The 25,329-nt window shown below is 40.2% G+C and overlaps 1 protein-coding gene across 1 annotated transcript in view; it reads left to right on the forward strand.

The window, feature by feature from the left end:
- The window catches only part of Sntb1 (syntrophin beta 1), a 247,406-nt gene that overhangs the window by 154,067 nt on the left and 68,010 nt on the right, over positions 1-25,329 (forward strand). The window contains exon 3 of the mRNA XM_060389407.1: positions 7,012-7,219. Coding sequence (XP_060245390.1) covers positions 7,012-7,219 — 208 coding nt within the window. The remainder of the gene's footprint in view (positions 1-7,011; positions 7,220-25,329) is intronic.

The raw sequence follows: 25,329 nt of genomic DNA on the forward strand, positions 1-25,329 counted from the left end.
ACTTAGTAGTAGATAAACACCATAATTGCCTAGCATCCTCTGTTCTATTGACTTGTTCTGAAAACCACCTGTAGATGCTGTGAGTCTCCTTTTTCCCTTTATTGGAAAAATATTTTGCTCACATAATTTATCCTGGTTAAGGTTTTCCCTCCCCCTAATACTCCCAGTTCTTTCCCATATAGATCCACTCACTTTCTGCCTATCATTAGAGAACAAACAGGCTTCTAAGGGAATAATATAATATAATATAATATAATATAATATAATATACAGCTTAGTATAACATAACATACAATATTGTAACATAACGATAGTATCTGGTTCTCATTCACCCAAGCAGTGCTGAGAATGGACTTTAAGTCAAATCAAATATTGGTTGGTTCTGCCATAAGCTTTGTGCCAACATTGCCCTAGCATATCTTGCAAGCAGGACGGCATTGTAGATAAAGGATTTGTGGTTGGTTTAGTGTTTATGGGTTTGGGGTTTTTTGTTTGTTTGTTTGTTTGTTTTCTGCTTGTTTGATTTTTTTTTTGTAGCCTGCAGAGTACCTTTTTGTACCTTCCTGTACCAAAGCCTAGAACATAGGGATGAAGGCAATATGTAGGCACCAGTTCTTGACTTCTCCATATTCAGTGAGTTGTTGTCTTCAGCAATGGGGACTTGCTATGAGTTTGTGGAGAGCAACCTATTGCCTTGGCAGCAGCCTGGGTTGTTTGGAGATTCCCTTGGCAAATGACTCAATTAGATGTAGTTCAGTTCCAGTACTACAAGCTTCATTTTGTGACAAGAGATGCTTAGTTGGGACTGTGTCTCCCCTATTATTTGGCAACTTTGTTTAGATCACCTTCATATATACGGGCATTTTGAGAGTCTCTTCAGCTGTGCCCCCTTTCTTTCAAGCTAGATTATTGTGAAATACAACTAGAAGCCTACTGATGACCAATAAGTGATTTCCTTTCAATAAGCCTTAACTTTCTTCATCCCATGTGTGTACACTGTATATATACATATGTGAATATATGTATATATGGAATGAAGGATATATAGATGTGTGTGTGTGTGTGTGTATGTATGGAAGTTTATATATCCCCCCACATGGAAGCTTCTACTGTATTCAGGTTTCATGGTACCCCTCAAATATCCCTTAATTTTAACTGTCTCACACCATACCACCTAAAGGTACCCAGTCTCATCTCTTAAAGGGCTCCAGGCCTGGGCCCAGAGGTCTGCTCTATAGTCAATCTATATAATCCATGGACATTTTCAAGCATATGTTCAGGCTTTGACCACTGGGGAGTTTTACTTGCTAACTCTGGGATGAGCTCCAAGCATCTGTATTTAACTAAATGATGTTTTAGAAGAAATCTGTTCTAGGTTTCTAAGGAATACTTTCATTGAGAACCTCTTTTACTGTCTTTGCCAAAAGCTCCAGACCTCTCTTCTGCTCTGGGTCCCCTGCTCCCCTTATTTGAGGACTAATTGAATAGTTTAACTCATCATGTCCATGTCAGCCACTGGGAAGCCTGGCACCAACTATACTGAGACTTTCATGAGCCTACACAGTGGCTCTTCCTCAACTAGAATCACATCTAGTTTGCTGAACTCTGCGCCCAGGGTTCATAAACAGTAATGAGGAAGGAACCAAAAAGTGTATGCTTCTAGTAAGTTCCAAGTAAGGCAGTGCTTCTGGATTTGCCCACACTTTGAGAGCCATTGATGAACACAATGGACACCATATTTAAACTTTGTTCCAGAAGCACTCCAAGAGGTCCCCCTCCCTCCCTCCTTACCTACCTCTCTTTCCCTCTCGTTATCTTCTCCCTCTTTGCCTCTGTCTTCTGTCTTTCTGTCCTTCTCTCTGTCTTTCTCCTCTCTCATATCCACCCTCCCCTCCCATGCACACACTGTTCAGATAACAACATGATTTATAGGTCAGGAAACACTGTTGGAAGTGGGTGGTGGTGCAGTCCTGTCATCTCAGCTACTTGGAAGGTAAAGACAAGATCACACATCCAAGGCCTGCCTGGGCTACAGGATGAGTTGAAGGCCTGAATGTGTTTAAGACTTAAATGAGGCACACAGCAAGTTCTAAGCCAGCCTAGACAATATAGAGATATTCTACCTAAAACAAAACAAAACAAAAAACAAAACAAAAAAAAACAACCTTTTTTAAAGACTGAGGACCATGCTTCATGGGAGAGTGTGCACTTAGTAAGCATAAGCCTATGTTTAATTCCCAGCATACACACACACACACAAAGCACCTTCACAAATATCATCCATCATACAGGAACCAGTCAAATGTGATGACACAAAGCCTAAGAGTAGATATGTTAGTAGATGGTCACTAGAGACAGAGGCCAGCAAGGACTTCTGAGATGCCTTCAATTTCCTCCTGTTTGGTCCAGTTAGTGGTTACATGCATGTAGTGAAAGGCTGAGCATAGGGTACAATCTGTAATCCTAGCACTCAGGAAGCTGAGACAGGAAGGTTGCAAGTTCACAGGCTGACACAGCAAGACTCTGTTCTCTGTGTCAAGAAAGAAAGAAAGAAAGAAAGAAAGAAAGAAAGAAAGAAAGAAAGAAAGAGAGAGAGAGAAAGAAAGAGAGAGAGAAAGAGAGAAAGAAAGAAGAAAGAGAGAGAAAGAAAGAAAGAAGAAAGAGAGAGAAAGAGAAAGAAAGAAAGAAAGAAAGAAAGAAAGAAAGAAAGAAAGAAAAGAGAGAGAACGAAAGAAAGGGAGGAAGGAAGGAAGGAAAAGAAAGAAAAATCAGTTTGTATACATGTAATCACTGCATGTTTCTGATTACGATCATTTTTAAAGTTTATGTAAATTTACTAATTTTGATAAAGGCTATCAAAATCCAAAGAAAAGAACCTCAACTCCAGACCACGAGTCTGCCTTCCGCTAGTGACATTCCAGCACCATACTAAGTCAAGACACCCTGACACCGTTTCTTTCTTTCCCTTCAAACATCAGTGTGTCCACATGCAAGGGGGCATGTGAGTGTGTGTCTGTGTGTGTGAGAAAGAAAGAGCAAGAGAGAGAGGCGGCATGGAGAATGATGACTTCCCAAACTGACATTTAAAAAATTCCCAGATATGAAAAAAAAATTGTAAACGAAGTGCTTACTAGAACAATAAATAACTTTCTAGAACAATAAGTAGTGATGGAAGTTGAGCGTCCCTCAACACATTTCTAGAATCCCAAGCCTACCTTGATTTCCCGGCTCTCTGTTTGGAAAGTCCCTCAGAGGCATAGCTTTCTTTTCTCCTGGGTAGGGACAGATGTCGTTGCTAGATTCCCCTGTCTCATCACATAAAACCTTCAGGCTGTTATGGCTTGTTTTCAAATTTCTTACAAAGAATGCTAATTGTTACTCCTTGGAGAAATCCCAGTTTCCAAATTTTTTTTTTTTTTTAACAGTTCAGGTTTCTGAGTTAAATGATTTTCTCCCAAAGGTCGGTTTCAAATGTTAATGGGGCCAAGTTGCCTTGAGATGTCTAACTTTCATGTGATTTGAAAAATAGTTATCTTTCAAGGCAGCAGCTAAGTAGGGCACTAATGGACGCATCCCAGATGGTGAATACTGGTCTTCACAGTGCTCCGCAGTTGCCTTCTTCCGAGATGCTCCCTATCTAAGATGGAGGTGCTATAATCTGTTTGTAAATTCATAGGTTCACATGTCTTTGAATCCCAGAAACACCAACTATGTAGCCTTGGGTAAATTATTTTCCTGCCCTTGCAAACTTCAATTTTCAGTTATGTTAAGTAGGTTAACAATATAAGTCATAGGATTTTTGATAACATCTTATTATTATTACATTAAATGACCGCAAACTTTGCCTGGAATGTAGAAAATTCTTGGTGTACTGTAGTGTAATTATTGAGCACCGAAAGGAGATTAATACATGGATAATTTAACTCTGTTTTGAAGTTCCAATACCAACACTGGTGAATACAAATAAATATAATGCTTCCCCTGCAACAGAAAATAACTATACTGAAAAATACAGAGCTGGAGTACATATAGCAACCAGGGATGGTGGTGAGAAGGTTGCTTGAACATCATTGTGGTGATTCAATAGCTTTTGTTTTTTGTTTTTACTGAGATTACAGTGGTCTTTATACAAATCTATACAGGATAAAACTGCATAGACACATAAACTGTATCAATGACAGTGTCCTTCTTTTGAGATCAATGTGGAATGTGTAAAATATAATCATCAAGGGAAACTGTAGAGAACAGCGACAGACCTTTCTATACTGTTGGTGTGCATCCAGCATTAACCTGTAATTTCCTTACAATAACAAAGTAAATGCAAAAGGTTCCCATCTGAGTCACTATTCTGTTGCTGTGAAGATAAATCACGATCAAGGCAACTCTATAAAAGAAAGCATTTAATCAGGGGCTTGCTTACAGTTTGAGAGGCTTAGTTCATATCAGCATGGTAAGGAGCATGGTGCTGGAGCAGTATCCTAGAGCTAGATCCTGAACTGCAGGCCCTGAGAGGGTTAGAGAGAACCTGACAGGGCACTGACATAATGTTTTGAAACCCCAGAGCTTCACCTCTTCATCCCCAGTGACACACTTCCTCCAACAACACCACACCTCATAATCCTTCTAATCCTATCAGAGTTTCCACTTTCTGGTGACTGAGATTCAAATATATGAGCCTATAGGAGCCATTCTTAATCAATTCACCACATTCCACTCCCTGACTCCTAAAGGCTTGTAGCCATATCATAATTCAAAACTACACTGAGTCCAATTTCAAAAGTCCCCATAGTCTATCACACTCTCAACATTGTTTAATGTTCAAGGTCTCTTGTGAGGCTCATGGCTTCTCCTAACTATAACCTCCAATAAAAATAAAATAAAAAGCAGAACACATACTTCCAATGTCCTGTGGCATGGAATATCTATTACCATTCCAGAAGAGAAGAAATGGAACATACTGGTGAAATTCTGGACCAAAGCAACACCCAAAATAAGCAGGACAAATTACAAATTCTGCATCTCCACCTCTAATGTCAAAGGGTTCTTCAGGTCTCTAGTTTCTTTCAGCTTTGCAGCAAACTTCTCTCTCTTGGTCTGGTTCCATACTTGGTCTGCAACTTTCCTTGGCAGGTTTTCTATGGCTCTGGCAACTTGAACATCTTGGATCCTACAACAGAATCCAGGTTTCTCCTTCACAGCTTCACACAATGGCCTCTTTGGGCCTCCATCAGGGACACCCCCGACATATGCCTGGTCTCAGCAGCTTTTCTTAGCCGCAAAGAAAGATTCCACAGCCTCTTTCTTGTATCTTTCACTCTACAGCCAGAAGGAACCATGATGCCACAGCTGCTAAGTTCTGTTGCTTGATGGAACTGAAACTCAGCCCATTTTTTCAATTACATTTACATCAGTTTTCTGTTTTTGATGGTTTCCTTTACTGGTTAAGCTTTTCTTTAACTTCTTTCCACAGGTTGAATATTAGCATGGTGAGGGCTTGCCCTGAGATCATAACTCCCCTTTTTTCCATTTAGTATCAGGCTATACTTTAAACTTTTCAACTTTTTGCATTGGACGTAGGTCCATTACACTTCCTGATGCTTCTTTTACCTTAAACTGTACATTTTGCATTTCTTTTTGTCCAGCTTGCTCCTTTTCACCATAGGTCTGCATAACACTGACCACTAATAATGAAGCAGCACAGTTAATACTAGGCTATTTTGAAATCTCCTCTGCCAATGCCATTAATCCTAAACTCTTCATTTATCCTCAGGCAGATGTTTTTGGACAAAAACAGAAGTGGCTACATTCTTTTCCAAAAAATATCATAAGAATGGTCTCTAGGGCACTTAACTAATATTCTTTCCCTCTAAACCCCTTCAATGGGGCCAACATAATCTACACTATTCTCGGCACCACTGTCTTCCATGCTCCTACTAGTATGGCTTGTTAAGCCCTGTTTAAAGTGAAAGAAGATGCTTCTATAATTGAAAATCCTCAAACACACATTCTGCCAACAAGCAGCATGGTCAGGCCTCTCAGCCATACCCTGCCCACTCTCTGATTTTTGAAACCCTAAAGTTTCACAGCCAACCCTGCCCCAAACTAGTGACACACTTCCTCAAACAAGGCCACACTTCCTCATCCTTCTAGTCCTATTAAAGAACTCTGCTCCCTAATGACTAAGCACTCAACTATATGAGCCTATCAGGGCCATTTTTATTCAAACCACCACAAAGCCTAACTAAAACAACCCACCATTAACATACTCTAAAGAGATCATTTACACTGTACGTCAAGTGGTCCAACTTGAATTCTGGCATATGCTTTGGTGTTCAGTATTAAACATGAGATATGCATAGGTGATGTGGTCATACTTAAGTGCTCCACAAACAAGGTTCCAAAAGAATAAAAAGCTTGACAACTGGCGAGTAGTGGTATACAAGAACAATCCTAGCACCTGAAGGGTAAGTGCAGGAGGCATTTGAACTAACAGTTCAAGGTCATCCTCACTTAACATGGAATTTGGGGGCTCAGTTTGAGCTACATGAGAACCTGTCTCAAAAAGAAAGAAAGTCAAAGACTATGAAATCTGATCATTTTTATTTTAAAGTATCTTGATTGGCTAACAGTGGAGAATAGGGTCAATGTCTCTAGTTACGAGCAGGCTACTTCCTACCACAGCAGCAGTGGGGGTGGGGAGGCGATACTAAAGTCCTCTGTGCAACTGGATTAATATTCTCTCAGCATCAGCTGCATCACAGGAAAATGAGATATCTTTAATTTGAGGGATTTGGTGGTTGTGATAATGCTATTTTACAGTGTTCCAAAGACACAGACCAGAGCCTGGGCAACCGGTGATTATTTGAACAAAAGAATGCACGAATGAAGGAGTGGTGGAACCCATAAAGGTAAACGACCAGAATAAACAGTGTGTTCACCTCAGAAAGGCAGGCTTTGATGAAGCAAGACCTAGCAGAGGTCACCCTGTAACTCCTCTGTTTGCTTCCCCAGGCAGCTTGAAATTCACTCGCCGGATGCTAAGCACACTGTGATCCTGAGGAGTAAGGACTCAGCCACTGCCCAAGCCTGGTTCAGTGCCATCCATTCCAATGTTAGCGACTTGCTGACCCGAGTGATTGCTGACGTCAGAGAGCAGCTGGGGAAGACAGGCATTGCTGGCAGCCGCGAGATCAGACATCTTGGCTGGCTTGCAGAAAAGGTGAGGGAAGTGTCTCCTCTGTCAGTTGCTCCTAAGTTCCTCCCCCCAACACACACTGAAATTGCTTCATTCTATAGGCTGATTCTCTCCTTAAGGTCAATTGAATTTCTTCTCCATCCTAGAAGACCTCACAGCAGGGCGCTATGTAGAGAATTTGTCTTAATTATCATTCATTCTCTAGCATACTTTCAAATATATGACAAATTACACAAGGTCCCTAACTGTTCACTAGACGAATTAGCAGATTAATGAATAGTTTGATTTCGGTGGTGTCTCTCTGATAGGCAGAGAAAGAAACTCAAGCTCTAATATAACATCTATGAGGAACAGAGGTGTAATGATTACTCGAATGGTTTTATGTGGATTTTTATGAACTTGCTCATGAATTAAATAGATCCTTTAAGAATCTTATGTTTACAAATGACAGGAGTGATATTAATAATAAGGTTTATTAAGCAACTACTATGTGCTTATTTGTGCCCACCTTATTTTTTACTTCAAATTTTTTTTTAAAAAACAGGTTTTTAATGTCATTCTTAATGAGCACCTCTTTTGCATGGGTTACAGGTCTAGGCAGGAGTGGCAAGGTTCATATGTATAATGAGTGCACAGCAATACTGGAACAGTAAGCAGTTTTAAAAATGACTTATGAGAATACACTTCTCATACAAAATTATGGATTTTATAATGACTTTTATATAAGTTTATATGTCATATTCACACTTCCTGCTTCTTTCTGCCTTTCACCAGTCTTCTTTTTCCAAGACATTCCCCATCCCTACTCTTACACGTGTGTGTAAGAATTCATACATATATTTGACAATAGGGACAAGATGAAAAATCTAACAAACGGTTGCAACTGCGGGAGCTTTAATTTATGCTGTAAACATAATTCATAAAGTCATAGCTTGGACATTTTAACAAATCAGGCAATTAAATAATGTAATGAGCAAGATCTCTGAAGCGAAGATGGGCTAATGTGGACTGTGTCACTGTTTGGCCTTTATATATATAATAGATATAAAAATATTCCTATTACATAATGATGATGATGAAGAAGACATGGATGTGCCTTATGGAGGGAAACTGCCATAGAAAAGTTTTTGTATATTACATTAAAATTGTCACTCAGATTTTCTTCTGCAAAGTTTTCTTTCCCAAAGGATATGCTGCACTGGAGATAGTAAGGCTAAAAGGACTGAGCGTTAGCTGTCATTCTTACAACTGATTGCTGTCCCTTGAAACTCAGTATTCTAGTGTGTCTGATCACTGGGCTTTGAGACAGTTTGCCCTCCCCATGACTCCCCTTTTAATAGATGGTAAATGGGACTAGACATGTTGCAATAACAGCTTTTCTGCCAATGAATCCTGTCACCTGAGAAGGCCTAGTCAACTGGAACTTGGAAATAACACCTGAGCAGTGTTCGGCTCTTCTCCACCATTGTTCTCTGTGTGCTTCTGTCCGCCCATGGGTCTGGGCCACAAAGGTCAACACAGAGAGGGTTGTTTGGTTTGGTGTTGTCCCGTCTCTCGAATATGTCAGAGAACTGAAGGACAGTGAAGATGTTAAGAGCTTCAGTATCATAAGGCCTTCAAATCTCAGGAAGCCTGTCACAATCTTGCTGGCTTGGATGGTGACCAGAGGAGGGGGTGCAGCTGTGTGACTGTGACTCCTAGGGGAATCTCTGGTGATGGAATATTTCTGCATACAGATTTCTGTGGTCTTGATATAAATGTACATTTCAAATTAGTGTTCTTAATGAGAGGAGTGCAGGAAATATGGACAGTTGACACTTCTAAAGTCACAGTGGCTAACACTCACCACCATCTACTTTCTCTGGTGCGTTTCTCTTGGGGCTGGGGCTGTTATGCATAAATCCTGCAGTTTCAAGTGACAGATGATCAACTCTGCTTGAGCACAGGGGTGTTGTGCAGCCTGTGTCCCAGAATAAGCTTCAAGTGTGCCCAGGATTCACTTAATCATATTAGTCACACCTTTCCATCTCTGTGTGTTCCTGTCTACGCTGATAATTTACTCTCAAAGAACTCACCTCTGCTTGACCTGAACATTCCATGTTTACTTCCTTACTCTTGGCTGCCTCTAAGTCAAAGCCTCTGTGCTCCACTTCTTCCAACAAAAGCCCTAATGTTAAATTTAATTGGATTGTCTTGGATCATATATAGAGCTCCAGTTGTTTGAGATCAGGATGAACCAAGTCATGCCCTTTGAGAAATAAAGAAGGGTAGTTTCATTTAGGAGGTGGGGGGGGGTCTGTGTAAGAGTCTTTCTATATAGCCCATGCAAATGTATGACTTGTGATTATCCTGTCTCAGCCTCCCAATTGCTAATGTGACTGTGTACCACCAAAAGGGTACAATTTTTTTCTTTGGGAGGAGTGTCATCATGATTGTTCTGATTTTTTGAAGCCATGTTCCATGTAGCCCAATCTAATGTTGAACTTTATTGTGTAGCCTAGGATACACCAAACTTCTATTCTTCAGAAAGTATAGATGTGTGTCACCATGCCTGGTTTATGTGTTGTTGGGTATCAAATCCAGGACACTGTGCATGGTAGATAAGCATTCTACCAATGAAGCTCCACCCTCAAAGGGGTGTTTCTTTTTAGTAATGAGAAAATCAGAATAACCAAGTGTATTACATGAGTGATGGAAGCAGTAGATACTCTTTATAGAAGGATACAAGAAGAAACGAATTGGGATGGAGCACGTCCTCATTCGATTAAGGTCCTGAGTTAACACGAGTGGTCCTAGGAGAGGAAATGGAACACATCTTCAGCATCTTTTGCCGAGAGGGGTAGGAATTCAAATTAATGTCTAAAGGGATTTAAAGCAGGGTTAGTTGATGAAGTCTAGCTAAGATGTGGAAATTTTATACAGAAGTTCTCAAGCATGAACAGTGAGAGGCTATGCTACTCTTGTAGCTGAAAGGGTACAGGCGGCAGCAGGAACTGAACCTCTCAAGCACTATGGCTGTAGAAAAAGGCTGGTCACCTCCAACCACAGTCTTTAGTAGAGAAAGCCAGTTCCTACCAAACCGTAGTCACCAACCTTGTGTTGCTATTTCCCAGTGGATGAGGCTGACCTAAAGCAAGAGGCAAGGGATGACCACTGGTGAAGTCTGGTGAGCACTGGTGAGCACTCCAAAGCTCAGGGAAGGATGTGAAGAGGCATAAGCCAGATCTGGCATGTGTGTGGGTTCCAGTCAGCACACACACCTTCCAAGCCTATGTTCGTAGACATGTGTTCCCTCCTGCCACATGTGCATCACACACACACACACACACACACTTCATTAAGTAAGTGGTTTTCATGTGCCCTCACCTGTAGAGAAATCTCTGGTGTGTCCTCTGCGCTCCCCACAGGCTGGCCTATTATATGGGTATGCCTCACTCTTTCCTTCAGCCAACCCTCTCTCATCCCTTCAACCATAATCTGTATTTTAAATCATTATTGTTCAGATAGTTGAAAAGTGACATTGTATCAGTCCTAATGATACTGTATGTGTTTCCAGAGCTTCCATCATTTTCACTTAAAAACTGAGTTATGCCTTTGGCTTATCCCAAATCACTCATAGGCCATTATTAGGTGTTCCCATGGAGCAGTAATACGAGCATATAAAAAGCTCTTTCTACTTTGGGAATGCCATTATTCTTAAAATATAATTTCAAATAATCATTGCCGATGTCTCCTTGAGTGTGTGCTTCAGTGTATTTATAAGAGCAATAATGACTTATCATGGACAATTATTATAAGCAAGAATATCCTTTATCGCTTTTAACTCTAAATTTCTCAAAAAAATCATATATCAAGTCCAAGTGAACAAATCCAAACAAGGCTTTTTTTTCAATAGATGTTTAATACCAAATTCTAGTGTACATTCATATGGATGGCTTTTAGCCAAATACAATGAATAGCAAATCTTTAATACTATGCCATTCTTATCACAAATATCAGAATTTGCCTGGTATTTGTAAAGATATAAAGTGTGATCCTATATATACCCAGCTGCAATTTACCTTAAATTGATGTCCTTTGTCTTTCTCTATACTGTTAAGCTTTGATTTGGAGATGAATAATATCCTCTCCATGACAAGGCTATGCAAATCATATTTAATTTCAAGGTTTTACAAGTGAGGCTTATATGAACTAACATAATGTGGGGCAACATCAATTTCCTCTGTAAAATCCTGTTCAGTGCAAATCCTAAGACCTCCTTCTCTTCTTAAGATAGTCAAGGGAGTTGAAGGATGGCTCTTAAGAAACCATGAGATCTAAAGTGAATTTTAAAAAAAAGAAGAAGAAGAAGAACGAATCCATAAGATCTCCAGTGACTGGAAAGAACACACTGAATTGCTAGAGAGAGGAGAAGAGAAGAGTGGGCTGTGTAGTAAGTCAGCTTGTGGGGAGGGCAGAGCACACACCAGAGGTTGCTCTGTAGGTGAGGGTACATCATGAAGAGCAACTGCTTAATGAGACGTGTGTGTGTGTGTGTGTGTGTGTGTGTGTGTGTGTGTGTGTGTGATATGTACATGTAGAAGAAGGGTGCATGTGCCTATAAATACTTGTAGAGGCCAGAGGAGGACATCAGATGGCGTGCTCTGTCAATGTCATCCTAAGGCAAGGCCTTTCACTGACCTGCAACTAGGCCAGTGGCCGGTAAGCCCTGGAAACCTTCTTTTCTCTGGCCCTCACAGTCTAGGAGTTACTGGGATGCACATGGCTGCATCTAGCCTTTCATGTGGGTGCTGGAATGACCACTTGGGTTCTCATACTCGTACAGCAAACATTCTGAACCATTAGGCCATTTCCTCAGCTCTGCATGGGAGCTATTGAGAGCTACACAGTGATCTAAATCTGATTTGATGAACAGTAGAAAGCATTCATATGCAAAAACAGAGAGAAAGTAACTTGGAGGTGACCTATCCCAACTTTTTTGTTCCTAAGGAAGAGGAAATGCAGTCCCCAGAATGGAAGGTATTTTATCAAAATTAAGATATAGAAATTATTACACAGTAGGACGATACTAAGGTGAAATTGTTTGATTTGGTCTTTGAGAGAATCCTCTGTCATTCATCTACTCATTTTCTTCTCCTTAAGTCCTCGTATTCTTCCCCAGACTCTACATTGTCAGTGCCACTACAGGCTATGAACTGAGATATCTTCCTGGTCTCTTTGCTGTTTGTGCCCTATGTTATTCCTATACTGTGAATCTCTATAAGCACTAAACCCCATGGATGGGCAAGTTACCCAAGTCAGGGGAATGTCCTTTCATTTGCCTCTAGTCTGGCCACACAAGGCCCATAAATACCAAGTCCTACCCATGACTTAGACTAATATATCCCACCTCAACCAATTTTTTTTTTATTTTTCAAAGTATTTTTCACTTATTTATACATTGAACTGTTTTCAATGATCCAGTTTTACATTAGAAAGATAAGCTATGTTCTCATCCCCTAGGTGCACAGAGAAACAATAGCAAGTGGACTTAATGGGATCTTTGAAGTCTGTTGTGTGCCCCTGTGTGTCAGGCCTTTGAATTGTCTTGGAATCAATTTGCAGGTGACTCCATGCTGGATTAAAAGCTGCAACAGAGCAAAACAAAACACCTATTTGTGAGCTCTGAGATGAAAGCAGATTCTTGGTTTCACTTGTTCTCCTTTCAGATTCTTTCCAGGGCAACTTACTTGTAGCTGCGCACACACACACACACACACACACACACACACACACACACACGCCACACACACACATAGTCCATGGTTGGCACAGAGGACACTAGTTATTCACACTATGTCACTACTCTGTTTCAAGCAGTGTGTTTTAACAACCTCAGTCCCATGAGCTAATCCTGGAAAACCTGTGTAACCTTTCTGAAATCCTGCAAATTTTTGAAGATCTGTCTTCTAAAATCTGAGCTTCTCTTTCCAGCGCTTTCCACTAGACTGAGCCAATAAAGGGGCCCGGTCCTTCTGAGTACGCTTCCCAGAGCCCACTCTCCAGCCGCACGTCACCAACCAAGAGAATGGTTTCAAAACTAAGAGGCATGAAACAACAATTAGGATCCTTTACAATTGTATAAACAAGGGAAGAGCAACACTTACAAAGTCCTCTATTCCCTTTTCTTCATCCATTTTCATCTTGTTCTCACTCATTTATGATACCAAGAGAAAAATAATCAGAGATTCTCCTCTTAATACTCCCCTAACAGTGTCAGCTAATTAGACTTCTCTGCTTAAGCTTTTCCTTTATTTTCCACACAAGAATACTCCATCCTTCTTTCCTTCCTTTCTTCCTTCCTTCCTTCCTTCTTTCTTCCTCCCTTCCTTCCTAACTTTATGCTGTTGAAGTGTAAAGAACAGTCTTAGAGATACTAGAATCAAGTTTGATGGTATCCATTCAGAGAAGGCAATGTTTCTAAACACACACTTTGCATATTGGCATGGCTTAGGAGTTACAGTTGCCCTGGCACCTTAAGTATGAACAGCTTCATTACATGCTTCTCAGTCAACAGATTATTATGTAGATGGAAGGTATGCCTCCTGAGTAGTGACTCATCACATTCCTCTATCCAAGGTCTGTGTGTGATATGTCAGCAGATTTTATCAATCTACACACATACAGAAATGTGTGTAGGTGATTTGCCTCTTTGTCTAAAAGTGCTGAATCTACATGGCATTTTCCAAGAATGAATAATAAAAAAGGCAGCTGTCCAGCAAAGATGGGCTATGTGGTAAAAGGATGAAAAGTAATAAAGAAAAAAAAAAGCTGGAATAGTGATAACTATAAAAATGAAATTTGAACCAAATGTTGGTGGAATTATGAAAGAAATAGCTGCATCTGAGCATGTTGACATTAATGCCATTCAAGGCACTATTAGTGGGCCACAGACAAGAGAGTGGCAATGCAGAGGGTGAAAAGGCCTCAGAGGAAATGAGGACAGTGAAAAGTTCATAAGGGAGCAATCTATAAACATATTTCACATCATTTATGTGTAAAGGGTTGTGTTGTACTACACAACTAATTCTAACACGCCAAGACAGAGGCAGGAGGAGCATGGCCATCCTGAGCAATGAATGTGTTGATATGATGATTCAAACGAATTTTATATATTATATAAACATATAAAAATAATAACACAAAGGATGTAATATTGTTGGTTGATGAAAACTCAGAAAGGGTAAACGACTTTTCCAAGACATAGAAAACAGGCTTATAGGCCACAAAAGTTAGATATGGGGCAAAGAAGTGGGAAGCTTCACTGAAAGTAAAGTGTTGCAGATAAAGGTGTTTTGTGTACAAAGTAATGATGTTTATTATAATCCCCAATCTTTGTGCCATTTAACTAATAAATTGTTAAAATGCCAACGATATTAACTAATATTCATACTTCTCTATATATTTATAAATATGAAAATAATAATTTATAAGATTTTGATAAAAATTGTTGAGGGTCATGAAATCATCCTTATTTTTCGAGTGAATCAATACTACATCAAGTGGTGTAGTTTCAGCTTTCACAGTCACTTTTACTGTGCATCATTCCTGTGTAAAGGCAGGAGCGCTTACCTGCCAACCTCTCAATCTCACTATCTCCACTACCCACCTCTCTCTCTTTCTGTTACACAGACACACACACACACACACACACACACACACACACACACTTCTCCTTCTTTCCCATTTCTGTGTTCATTCATCTATACATCTCTCTTTTTCTATGTAAATATACAGATCCTTCTGTGTGTAAGTGTGTGTTGGTCTCTGTGTTCTGTTTTCTCACCTACACCCTCATTAGTTTTCAGTAATGCTCTATCCACAGCACCCCAACCAAATTCCAGATAGATCCATCCAACCATTCCACCATCACATTTTCTAGCTGCCTTGCACACATAGATTAAAAGAATCTCCTGTGTAAATGTGAAACAGCCCTGGCCGGCATCAAACAGGCTCCCGGTAATCAAGTTCTCAACCGTGTAATTAATGGAGCGATATTCCTGGAGTCGCTAAATAAATCAGCTCACCATCTGCCTAAAAAAATCACCTAAGTCAGAATTTCCCACCACTCCTTACAGGGAAAAAATAGTTTCTGACCTGAGGGAACTCCTATCTGATAAGAGATGAAAATAGAAGTGCTGTGCAGGCTACCGCCGCCTTGCATCACCCCTAAATCAAGAAGGCTGGCGATGCTGGGAACCAGACTGTTAATGCAATTAAGTACTAATAGGCCTGTTGTGTTGCTTTAAAAAGCAGTCTTCAAGTTCCTGAATGAATCACGTTTGAGATGAAATACGCCTGAGGAAAACCTGGCAATAGCTTGGGCATCTTCCTTCTTAGTATTTTAGGCTGAATGAGACAGTATGGATTTAACTCAGAGTCCCCAGCCTCCAGCCACCCCCCCCAACACACACAAATACGCACTTCCATTCTTTCACATGAAACATCAGAGATTTATTTGGGGAATGGGTGGGTGGGTTCCAGAGGCAGCCATGATGAACACATGAACATATGTTGCTTTTCCCTGTGATTTCATAGGGCACAGTTTAGTATTGTGAGTCATTCGCAATCACCAAGGTGGAAACATCCCAGATGTCCATGTGAGAGTGGTGGGATTGTGGGCATTTCACCCCCTGTAGAATGACTCATAAATCTTGCTGTGTGGCCTGCCTAAATCTTTTCGGGGTGGAGTTTTTCTGCCCTGAATAGGGTAAAATGCCTGAACAGGCAATATTCCCATCCTGAGCAGACATTAGCCACATATCCTCGTGGCTTGGGATAAGGGATACTACACAGGATGCAGAACCACACGTAGGATGCATTAGGGAGCTGAGTGAGTCAGCAGAAACTGTATAAGTGTGTTTAGGAGGATCAAGAGAGAGCATGCCCTATGCTCCCATAGGAGGATGTGGCCCAGATGTCAGACAGGTAAAAAATCCTTCTGAGTATGCAGTCAAAGTCCTCAATCTGTTCCTGATGACCTGAGAAGAATGGGATTGTGAATGTGTCCCACTGGGTGAATGATGTATCAAAGGAGGGCAGAACTCACCGGTATGCGCCAAGGATCATGAGAGAGACCTTGAAGCAACACATGATATTTTATCTTACAGTAGTCATGGAGTCTTGCATTCACTGATAACATATATTTTTTCATCACGGGGTCTGAACTGTTGAGTCTCAGGTACGGATTAGCTGATGGAAGGTCTTAGAAGTAAACCCTGATGAGGTGAGTCAAACAGGAAAGGAGGAAGGAAGCTGATCAAGTGTATGGTAACAGCTAAAATCCAACTTGAGCTAAGCCTCCCAGCTCTGGGCACCACTTCTTCACCAGGAATTGGTTATGATATCTGCAGGTGGAGAGAGGCCTTATCTGTCACCTCAGGTGGGTTCTCTAGAGAAGGAAAGAGTGGGTGTTGAGCACCCTGCATCAGGTAAGGCTTCCTAGTAGGGGCATTTTTATGGGAGAGCAACAATGTCTACTATAATCACTCCCACAAGGAAGGAAATCTAGCAGTTGCCCCTGAGGGCTTTAGATGAGGCATAGATGAAGACAGTGGACAATTCTGGGAAATGCAGAAGCTTCAAGCCTCCACCATACAACCTTAGGTTTGCTTACAACTGTCTTCAGAATGTAACATCCCACCCCAGCACTTACTCTTCCTCCATTTCCATTTGGAAACTCCCTCAAGTTGCTCTTTTCAGACTGGGCTAAATAGGACTCTTGGGTCATCTGGTAAGCAAACTTGACATTCTGTACACTGACTTCTATTTAGAATTGGGAACATAAAGAAGAGCACAGCTACACTTTTGGAATCAACCTCGAACCAAGATGTAGGTAAGGAACATAGTTACAGCCAGGTTGTCAAAATAACTTCACTTGTGCCACTATTACCACAGTTCATGGAGAAGCACTAGGTCCTGAAGTGGTTTTGCCCTGCAGACTGTAGCCTTGCAAAGAGAATTGGCTGTGCCTCCAGCGCCTAGGCAGTGTCTTGGAAAAAAAAGTCAAATGTGTTTGTCAAATGAATATGGTGGTAGACTGGTAGTAGCTAGACCGTGATTTCCTCGTGCCAGTGAGTGCTACTGTGTATTTTCTATGAAATGTACTACAGTTTACATTCTATCTTCAGACTACCCTTCCAACTTTTCAGGGCTAAAGTTGGAGTTCTATGATTGTTTGTTTGTTTGTTTGTTTGTTTGTTTTACTTATAGGCTCTTATATAGCTCACGCAGAGCTCCAGTTCAGTATGTAGTGTAGGAAAACCTTAAACCTTGAACTTCTGATCCTCCTGCTTCCACCAACACAGTTTTGAGATAATATATAGGAAGGTATAATCATGCCCACTTTGTGTGATTCTGGGGGTTGAACCCAAGGTTTCCTGAGCACTAAGCAAGCACTTTGCAAACAATATCTCTATTCCTCATTTCTGTGTTCAAAGCGATCCCCCTTTCATGCAGAAGTACTTGCTCAGCTAATGAATTTAGTCATTTAGGGACTGACTTACTTGAAATGCCAAGTGTTTCGGTTTTGAGTGGGATGAAGGTGTGATGATCATTGAATGGCTGATCTTCATTCTGTATGACTGCATCAGTTTTTTAAATTATAATAGCTCTAGACTGGGAATCAAGGACTGCTTGCTGAGTGCTCCATTGCCCCCAGAAAGTACAACCCAAATATATGCCTTGCTTATTCCTTGCTTATTCTTGCATGTCTGCTGCATATTTGACTTGGCTGTGTATTAACTGTTGAATTTATGGTCCAAGTATTTTGGACAGGATGCACTTGGCATTCCTAGAAATAAGGGTAGGACTAAATAAAGCTGACCAGAACTTAATGAATAGACATGAAAGGGTAGCAGAAGTAGAGTCCAGGTTGAACTGTAGTTTACCATTACTGAAGGAGCAGGCACTCTAAACCACAACCTACCTAGATTCTAAACCCTCTCATTGTTACTTGTTGATCAGGTGACTTCAAGCAACTGCCTTAAAGTCTTTAATCCATGTTTATTTTTTATCCATACATACAAGTAACATATTGACTGAGAAAGTTGTAATTTTATATTTAGAAATAGACGCACATATATGTAACAATAATTCAATATATATAATTATTAAGTATATATACTTAATAATTCAATATATATAATAATTAAGTATATATATATATATATATATATATATATATACTTAAAGGGACTCATTCCCAGTCCCTTTAAGAAGAAAGAAAATATATGTCTGGCAATGGTCCTACCAAAATGAGGAACAGAAACTGAAATGTGGTTTTTACAGAAAACCGGAAGGGCAAAAATTAAGCTGAGGTGTCTCCAAAGAGTGACAAAGTTTGAAGGCTTTATGTGGGTCCCATGTGGCTCACAGCCTAAGATCTCAGATGTCTATAAATGACACTACTGGAGACCATGAAAAGAGGTCAAGGTTATGTAATTAAATCCCATATTTATATAAAAGGAATATATATATTTTAAAAGAGAATGGGAAAATTTTGGAGTACATGAGAAGGTTTAGAGGGAGAAAAGAGAATGGTGAAATGATGTAACTCTATGATAATCTCAAAAAATATTGAAAGCACAAAAAAAATCAATTACCTAAATATTGAAAAGTGACAACATATTTAAATTTAAAAGTAACATATTATTTCACTGAAAATGCATTTTTTTCAAGAAGTAGAAGAAAAATACCAAAGACAGAAAGCAAGCCACTCTGTCATTTAAATAGCACATTTCAGGATCACAGGCTGCTCAATGGAGGCTCTCCAGTCCAATCAGGAGTTCAAGGTGGTTGCTTAGAACCAACATTTGAACTCGGAGATGAACCAATTTGAAACTTTCAACGTCTATATTTGCTTTTAATCTTACAGTCAACTTCATCTAGTCTCTTTGCCATGTACATCTTTCTTCTGTTTGTACTGTTTTCTATTTTTGTATAGAAAATATTTTTACATATTGCATTTTTAAAATGTTAAAGCAATATGTTAAATAATATGTTTACCAAAGGAAAAAAAGAGGAGAAAGAGAGTGTGAGAAAGATAGATTAACACCTTCCTCAAAAGAGAAGTTATGTGCTTAAGTGAAAGATTTTTTTGTAGCATCTGGCACAGGGCTTCCAATAGCATTCATTGTATTTAGTGCAATAAATGAGGCCATCAGTGCCTGGGCTGTAGATGGGGTGGAATTTATATAGAAACTCTTGGAAATCCCTAAGTTTATAAACACTTTTCTCCAGTAAGTGCAGCGGGGAGGAGGGCTGCTGGGCCTTTCTCTGGAAACTGACTCTTCCTATGACTGCCAATTCAGTGTTCTAACTTCTGCACAGAGCTGTCACATTTGTAGAGCTCCCAACTTCAGTACTGCCATTAGGCTTGGCTATGTTTTACGAAAAGAAACCCAGAGACCACGTGTGGAGTGTGTGCCTGTAATAACTTCCTGGAGGGATCTCACAGCACTGCCATTCTGGGGACGGAGAGGTCAGTAAGGCTGATTCTAGAGCCAGGGTCATGACCCAAACTTTCAGAACCAGTACTTGGCAGAATTACCAAGTTCTGCTTGTCACTCATTCCCAGTCCCTTTAAGAAGAAAGAAAATATATGTCTGGCAATGGTCCTACCAAAATGAGGAACAGAAACTGAAATGTGGTTTTTACAGAAAACCGGAAGGGCAAAAATTAAGCTGAGGTGTCTCCAAAGAGTGACAAAGTTTGAAGGCTTTATGTGGGTCCCGTGTGGCTCACAGCCTAAGATCTCAGATGTCTATAAATGACACTACTGGAGACCATGAAAAGAGGTCAAGGTTATGTAATTAAATCCCATATTTATATAAAAGGAATATGAAATTCATGTGTACATAGATGTAATGATAACCGAGGCCCTGTCAGCAATCTCTTAGATCTCACTTCATATTTAAATTTGATAAAATTACAGATGCTCTTCTGAACTTTCCATAACTTGATTAAGTTAGACAATTCTAACTAAATGGATGCATGAAAATAAATTCTTAGCAAGGCTATAAAACATGTCTTCACAGTTCCTGTTCTTTTTTGATTCCCACCCCCTACCCCCAATTGGGAGTTCAGAAGTTGAAAGAATGAGCATCCTTGGGAGTTTAGGGCATTTACTGAATTCCATAGAAAGTTCCCTGCCTCCTGTATATTCACTCTCTTTTCCTTAGACCACTTTTGCCAGTTTTATTTAAATATTTCTCGTTTAAAAGGGGGGGACCTTAATTTTTAGGCTGTTACATATGGTGGGGGTGAGGATAGGGTTTGTCAAAGAAGCCTTCTATATCCCTCTTTCTCAACTGTACATCTGCAGTCATCGGTACCACTACAGGAATAGATTCCTTGCTCTTTACAGTCAACAGAACCCATCAAAGAGAGCTCTTAAAAACTGTGATATGGATGCTGAATTGTAGTTCTCCGTAACTGATGGCTTTTGGCAGGGGTGCAGGTGGGGAAGAACTCAGTTTTCTCTAAGGGTGTGGCCACTTGGAGTTTGACCATGCTCCGCTGAATATATGGACAACACGAAATGGATTTGTTTTGTTTTCCTTTCTTCTTTTTGTTCTGGGAGGAAGGTCACAAGGGAGAGGAGACGGACATGGGAGGACTATGAGTTGACAATGATAAAGAAGAGCTTATTCGAGAACCGAGTAAGAGAGACCATAGCCAGGAACACAGATTTAGGTCACCCTGAATCCCATATTCTAAAGTGGAAGCAGTTCCATGAAGGTTTTTTTTTTTTTTTTTAATAGTATCTGAACAAAGAAAGCCCTAAACCAAGGCTTTTATCAGAAACATTGGTGGATACATCAGAGTTCGGTTTATCGCAATAGGGGAGCTTCTGTCCCAGATGCAGAGCCCACCTGACAGCAATCTTAGATCTTTGGTTGGTGGAAATAGCTAAATTCATACATGATGCTCACAAGGCTGTGAGATCAGACAGAGAGATAGGAAAGGGATAATAAGGGAGCTAAATACAGACCAAGATAACGCATAGTTAAGCATGGATCTGCAACACTTCATCCTCTCTGTGAGGATCATTGGCCGTGCAGAAGGTTTAGTTAAAAGGTGCAGTTTCTTCTAGAGCCATTCACATTGAAAGGCAGTTTTCTGGAAGCTTTGTGTGCACCTTGGTATTATTCAGAGAGAGAGGTCAGGAATGCCAAAACCAGCTCCTCCTGGCACAAGGTCTCCCGCCATTTGATCCTTTACTGAGATGTTTTTCTCCTGTCAAAAGCACAGAGGCTTTATTGTGTATAGTAACTTGGCTGAAAGGTCATTTTCATGCTATTCCTGCCACCTTGAGAGGCTTTCTCCCCCTGACCTTCTATGCAGGACGAGAATGCTCTGAAACCACTACAAGAATCTTGGTTATTTGTTTTGTTTTGTTGTTTTGGTGTGTGTGCGGTTATTTGGTATTTTGTTTTGTTTTAATTTATCTTCCATCTTTTAAGGGGTGGACATCCTTTTGCTTGAGAATATACAATTGGAATTTATTTATCCATGTGCTACACATCATTCATCACCTCTAGTTTATTCATTAGTTAAATGAGTCATTAGCACATGCAACATGCTTCATGAATGTAAGTACTGGACCCATGATGATGAATAGAAAGGACAAGATCCTTGCAGCACAGCAGGGTGGATAATATGTAAAAAAAAATGATGATTTAGTAAGAACTGTTATAAAGAGCATGGGGAGGGGAGTGAGTATAGGAATGAGACATTGCTTTTCAGTCATTGCTTATAATAGTCAAGGTTCAAGAGTTGAAAATACAAACATTGTCCCTGAAGACTCAGAAACAGACAAGGAATAAAAACACAAAACTATGCATTGCAAATAGAGAATATTACATTTGGTAATGCACCTCTGCACTAAATCTATAGGGGTCAAAGTAAAGCATCAGCTACCTTGGCCTGGGAGGTTAAGGGGGGTCTTTACTTGAATATTGAAGATCAGATAGATTCAGGATGTCAAGTTCAGCATGTGCAGAAGCTTAAAACCATAGAAATGCATGGCCTCATTTAAGAATAACCATTAATCTTATGTTGCTGGAACACGAGAAAAAGTAAATGTGTGTGTGTGTGTGTGTGTGTGTGTGTGTGTGTGTGTGTGTTCAGGTGATACTGCTTTTATAAGCAACCTCCTTAGGCAGTTGCACCTTCATTCCTATGCTGCTGTGTTGCATTTTTAGAATTCTTTGGATAGCTTCAAAGACAATCCATTACAGAGTATAAAAATCTACTTTACAGTCACATGGCATTCCCTTTGGTCCAAATGTATATTTTCGTTCTCTTTCTCTCTGTCTGCTCCTCTTTAGATTGTAGATCCAGCCTCCCAGAGCTAGGAACCTGGAGATCAATTGTAAAGAGAGAGAGAGAGAGAGAGAGAGAGAGAAAGATAATGAGGATTAGCGTATTGTTGTATCAACCACAGATGACCAACAAGCCATGTCACCCAAAATGTGTGAGGAAGCTAAATGCTGTAGTCTCAATACCACCTAAGAATTCTAAGGTGTCCATATGCTATATTAATTCAATATCTTCCCAGTATGTGTAAAACTTTAAGATCAGGATTATTTTTACTTTAAGAAGTTAGAAAGGTGTACTGCATTGCTTTTTTATGAAATTCAGTCTAAGGCTTTATGGATGGTACTAAAAATAGATTTGGAATGGAACACTCCAGTTTTGCATCTCTTAAAATTGTTCTGCCTTAATGTTTTAACTCTTGTGGACTATACAAGTTTTAAGAGCACAAATAAACACTTTCTTGATGTTTTATAGAGTTATCTAATCTTCATCAATTATTGTATGTGCCACTTCCTTACAGAGCGCTGTTCCCTGAGCGAGTGAGCATACACCTCTGTGTAAGGTGATTGGCTGCCCCGCACTGCAGGAGCCACGTTCACTTTCAGGGCAGCAACAGGCTCTGTCACTCATGGATGCGTCTTCTGGCTGTCACAGTACAAAGAGCTTATTGAGATTCTGCACCGACCCTGTATGTGTGACCACTGGGAACAAAATATGCTCTTTGAATTGTGTTAACAAGAAATTTGATTGCCTGGACCTTTTGTTTTAATGTGATCCAACAAAAATACAACCATGGCAGATCCTGGAATTATGCACATGATGTTTTCCTTGTTCATTTGTTCACTTAAATCCAAACTGCTTCTAAATAGAAAGCAAACTAAGCTTCAATTTAAAAATTTTAATTAAAAAAAAAAAACAAGCTTGCTATAAATAAAGTGCTGGCTTAAATCAGTCATCGTCTCTGAAATCATCAATTGCTGAAAGCATATGCATCATGCCTCCCAGAAAGAGAAATTGACAGTTCTAACAGAAATGTACTAGTAAGTATCTGCTTTGAATCAAGACCCAACTAGGATGTGTGGAAATTTTTCTGCCTTGATTTTTCTGCTCCTTCTAATGGTCGTTGTCAAAAGGAAGAAAGAAAGAAAAGAAAGGAAGGAAGGAAGGAAGGAAGGAAGGAAGGAAGGAAGGAAGAAGGAAGGAAGAAGGAAAGAGGGAACAAGGGAGGGAGAAAGAGAAAGTAGGGAGGGAGAGAAAAAAGGAAAGGAGAAAAGAAAAAAGTATCAAGATAACGTTTGTGTTCAAAATGGTGAATTAAGGGGGTGGGTGATTTAGAGCCCTCAGCTAGACATTTTTAAAGGCCTGTTTATTATTACATCCCATTAATGAAGAGAAGAGAAAGAAAGTGAGAGTGGATAAAAAAGAAATGCATGCAGTGATCATTACACATATCTGCATGGGAGATGTAATGTTATTCAGCTTATGCTATTTGTATGATTAAAAATAACACTTGGAGTTAAACAGACTTGCTTTAAACTTTCAGCCTGACCTTGTGGCTGCTCACTTGAATGCCATACTTCATTCCCGGAAATATGATAATGCCATGTGGATATTCAGCTTTCTCCTTTTCTCTTATTTTGATGATAAACTCAATTAAGTCTTCATGTGAGCAGAAAGGCAAGTTGATAATCTTGAAGCTCTGGGAGTCCTGCTAAGAAATTATTTTCTCCCTGAATATTTAGATGACCCCATATTTTCTACCTTCTCCAGTGACTACTTAGGGTATGATGTACGCTGTGTACCAAAGAGCCAGAGCCAAGATGCTGACCTTTGCATTTCATGAACCCTCAGCTGAGATGCTGACCTGAGCTCACACATATTGTTGGATCCATCATGTTGACTCTTGGCTCAGATACTAATGTGCAGCTAATGAGTTGCATAGTGTACATATTGAGCCAGTATGAATACCAGGTACACAGTGACATAGAGACAGGGAGGGCAGCTACAAGTGTACAGGCATCTTTTTTTTCTCATTTTTTATTTAATTTTTTAAACATTAGTTACCCTTTATTAACTTTGTATCCTAGCTGTAGCCCGCTCCCTCATTCCCTCCCAATACCACCCTCCTTCCCTCATCTCCTCCCTGCCCCTTTCCAAGTGCACAGATAGGGAAGGTCTCCTCCCCTTCTATCTGATCCTAGCTTATCAGGTTTCTTCAGGACTGGCTGCAATGTCCTCCTCTGTAGCCTAGCAAGACTGCTCCTTCCTCGGGGTAGGGGGAGGGAAGTCAAAGAGCCAGCCATTGAGTTTATGTCAGAAATAGTTCCTGTTCCCCTTACTAGGGTACCCACTTATATACTGAGCTACCATGGGCTACATCCGAGCAGGGGTTCTAGGTTATATCCATACATGGTCCTTGGTTGGAGACACAGTCCTATAAAAGACCCCTGTGCCCAGATATATTAGGTCTTTGTGGAGCTCCTGTCCTCTCCAGTTCATACTAATACCCCCTTCTTTCATATGATTCCCTGCACTCTGTCCAAGGTTTGGTTCTGAGTCTCAGCATCTGCTTTGGTACACTGCTGAGTAGAGTCTTTCAGAGGCCCTCTGTGGTAGGCTCCTGACCTGTTACTTGTCTCCTCCTATTTCCATTGTACATCCCATTTGTCTTTCTAAGTGAGGATTGATCATCTTACCCCGGGTCTTCTTTCTTGTTTATATTCTTTAGGTGTATAGATTTTAGTATGTTTATCCTATCTTATAGGTCTAGTACT

The sequence above is a fragment of the Meriones unguiculatus genome, chromosome 8, assembly GCF_030254825.1.
Source record: "Meriones unguiculatus strain TT.TT164.6M chromosome 8, Bangor_MerUng_6.1, whole genome shotgun sequence".
NCBI lineage: Eukaryota > Metazoa > Chordata > Mammalia > Rodentia > Muridae > Meriones > Meriones unguiculatus.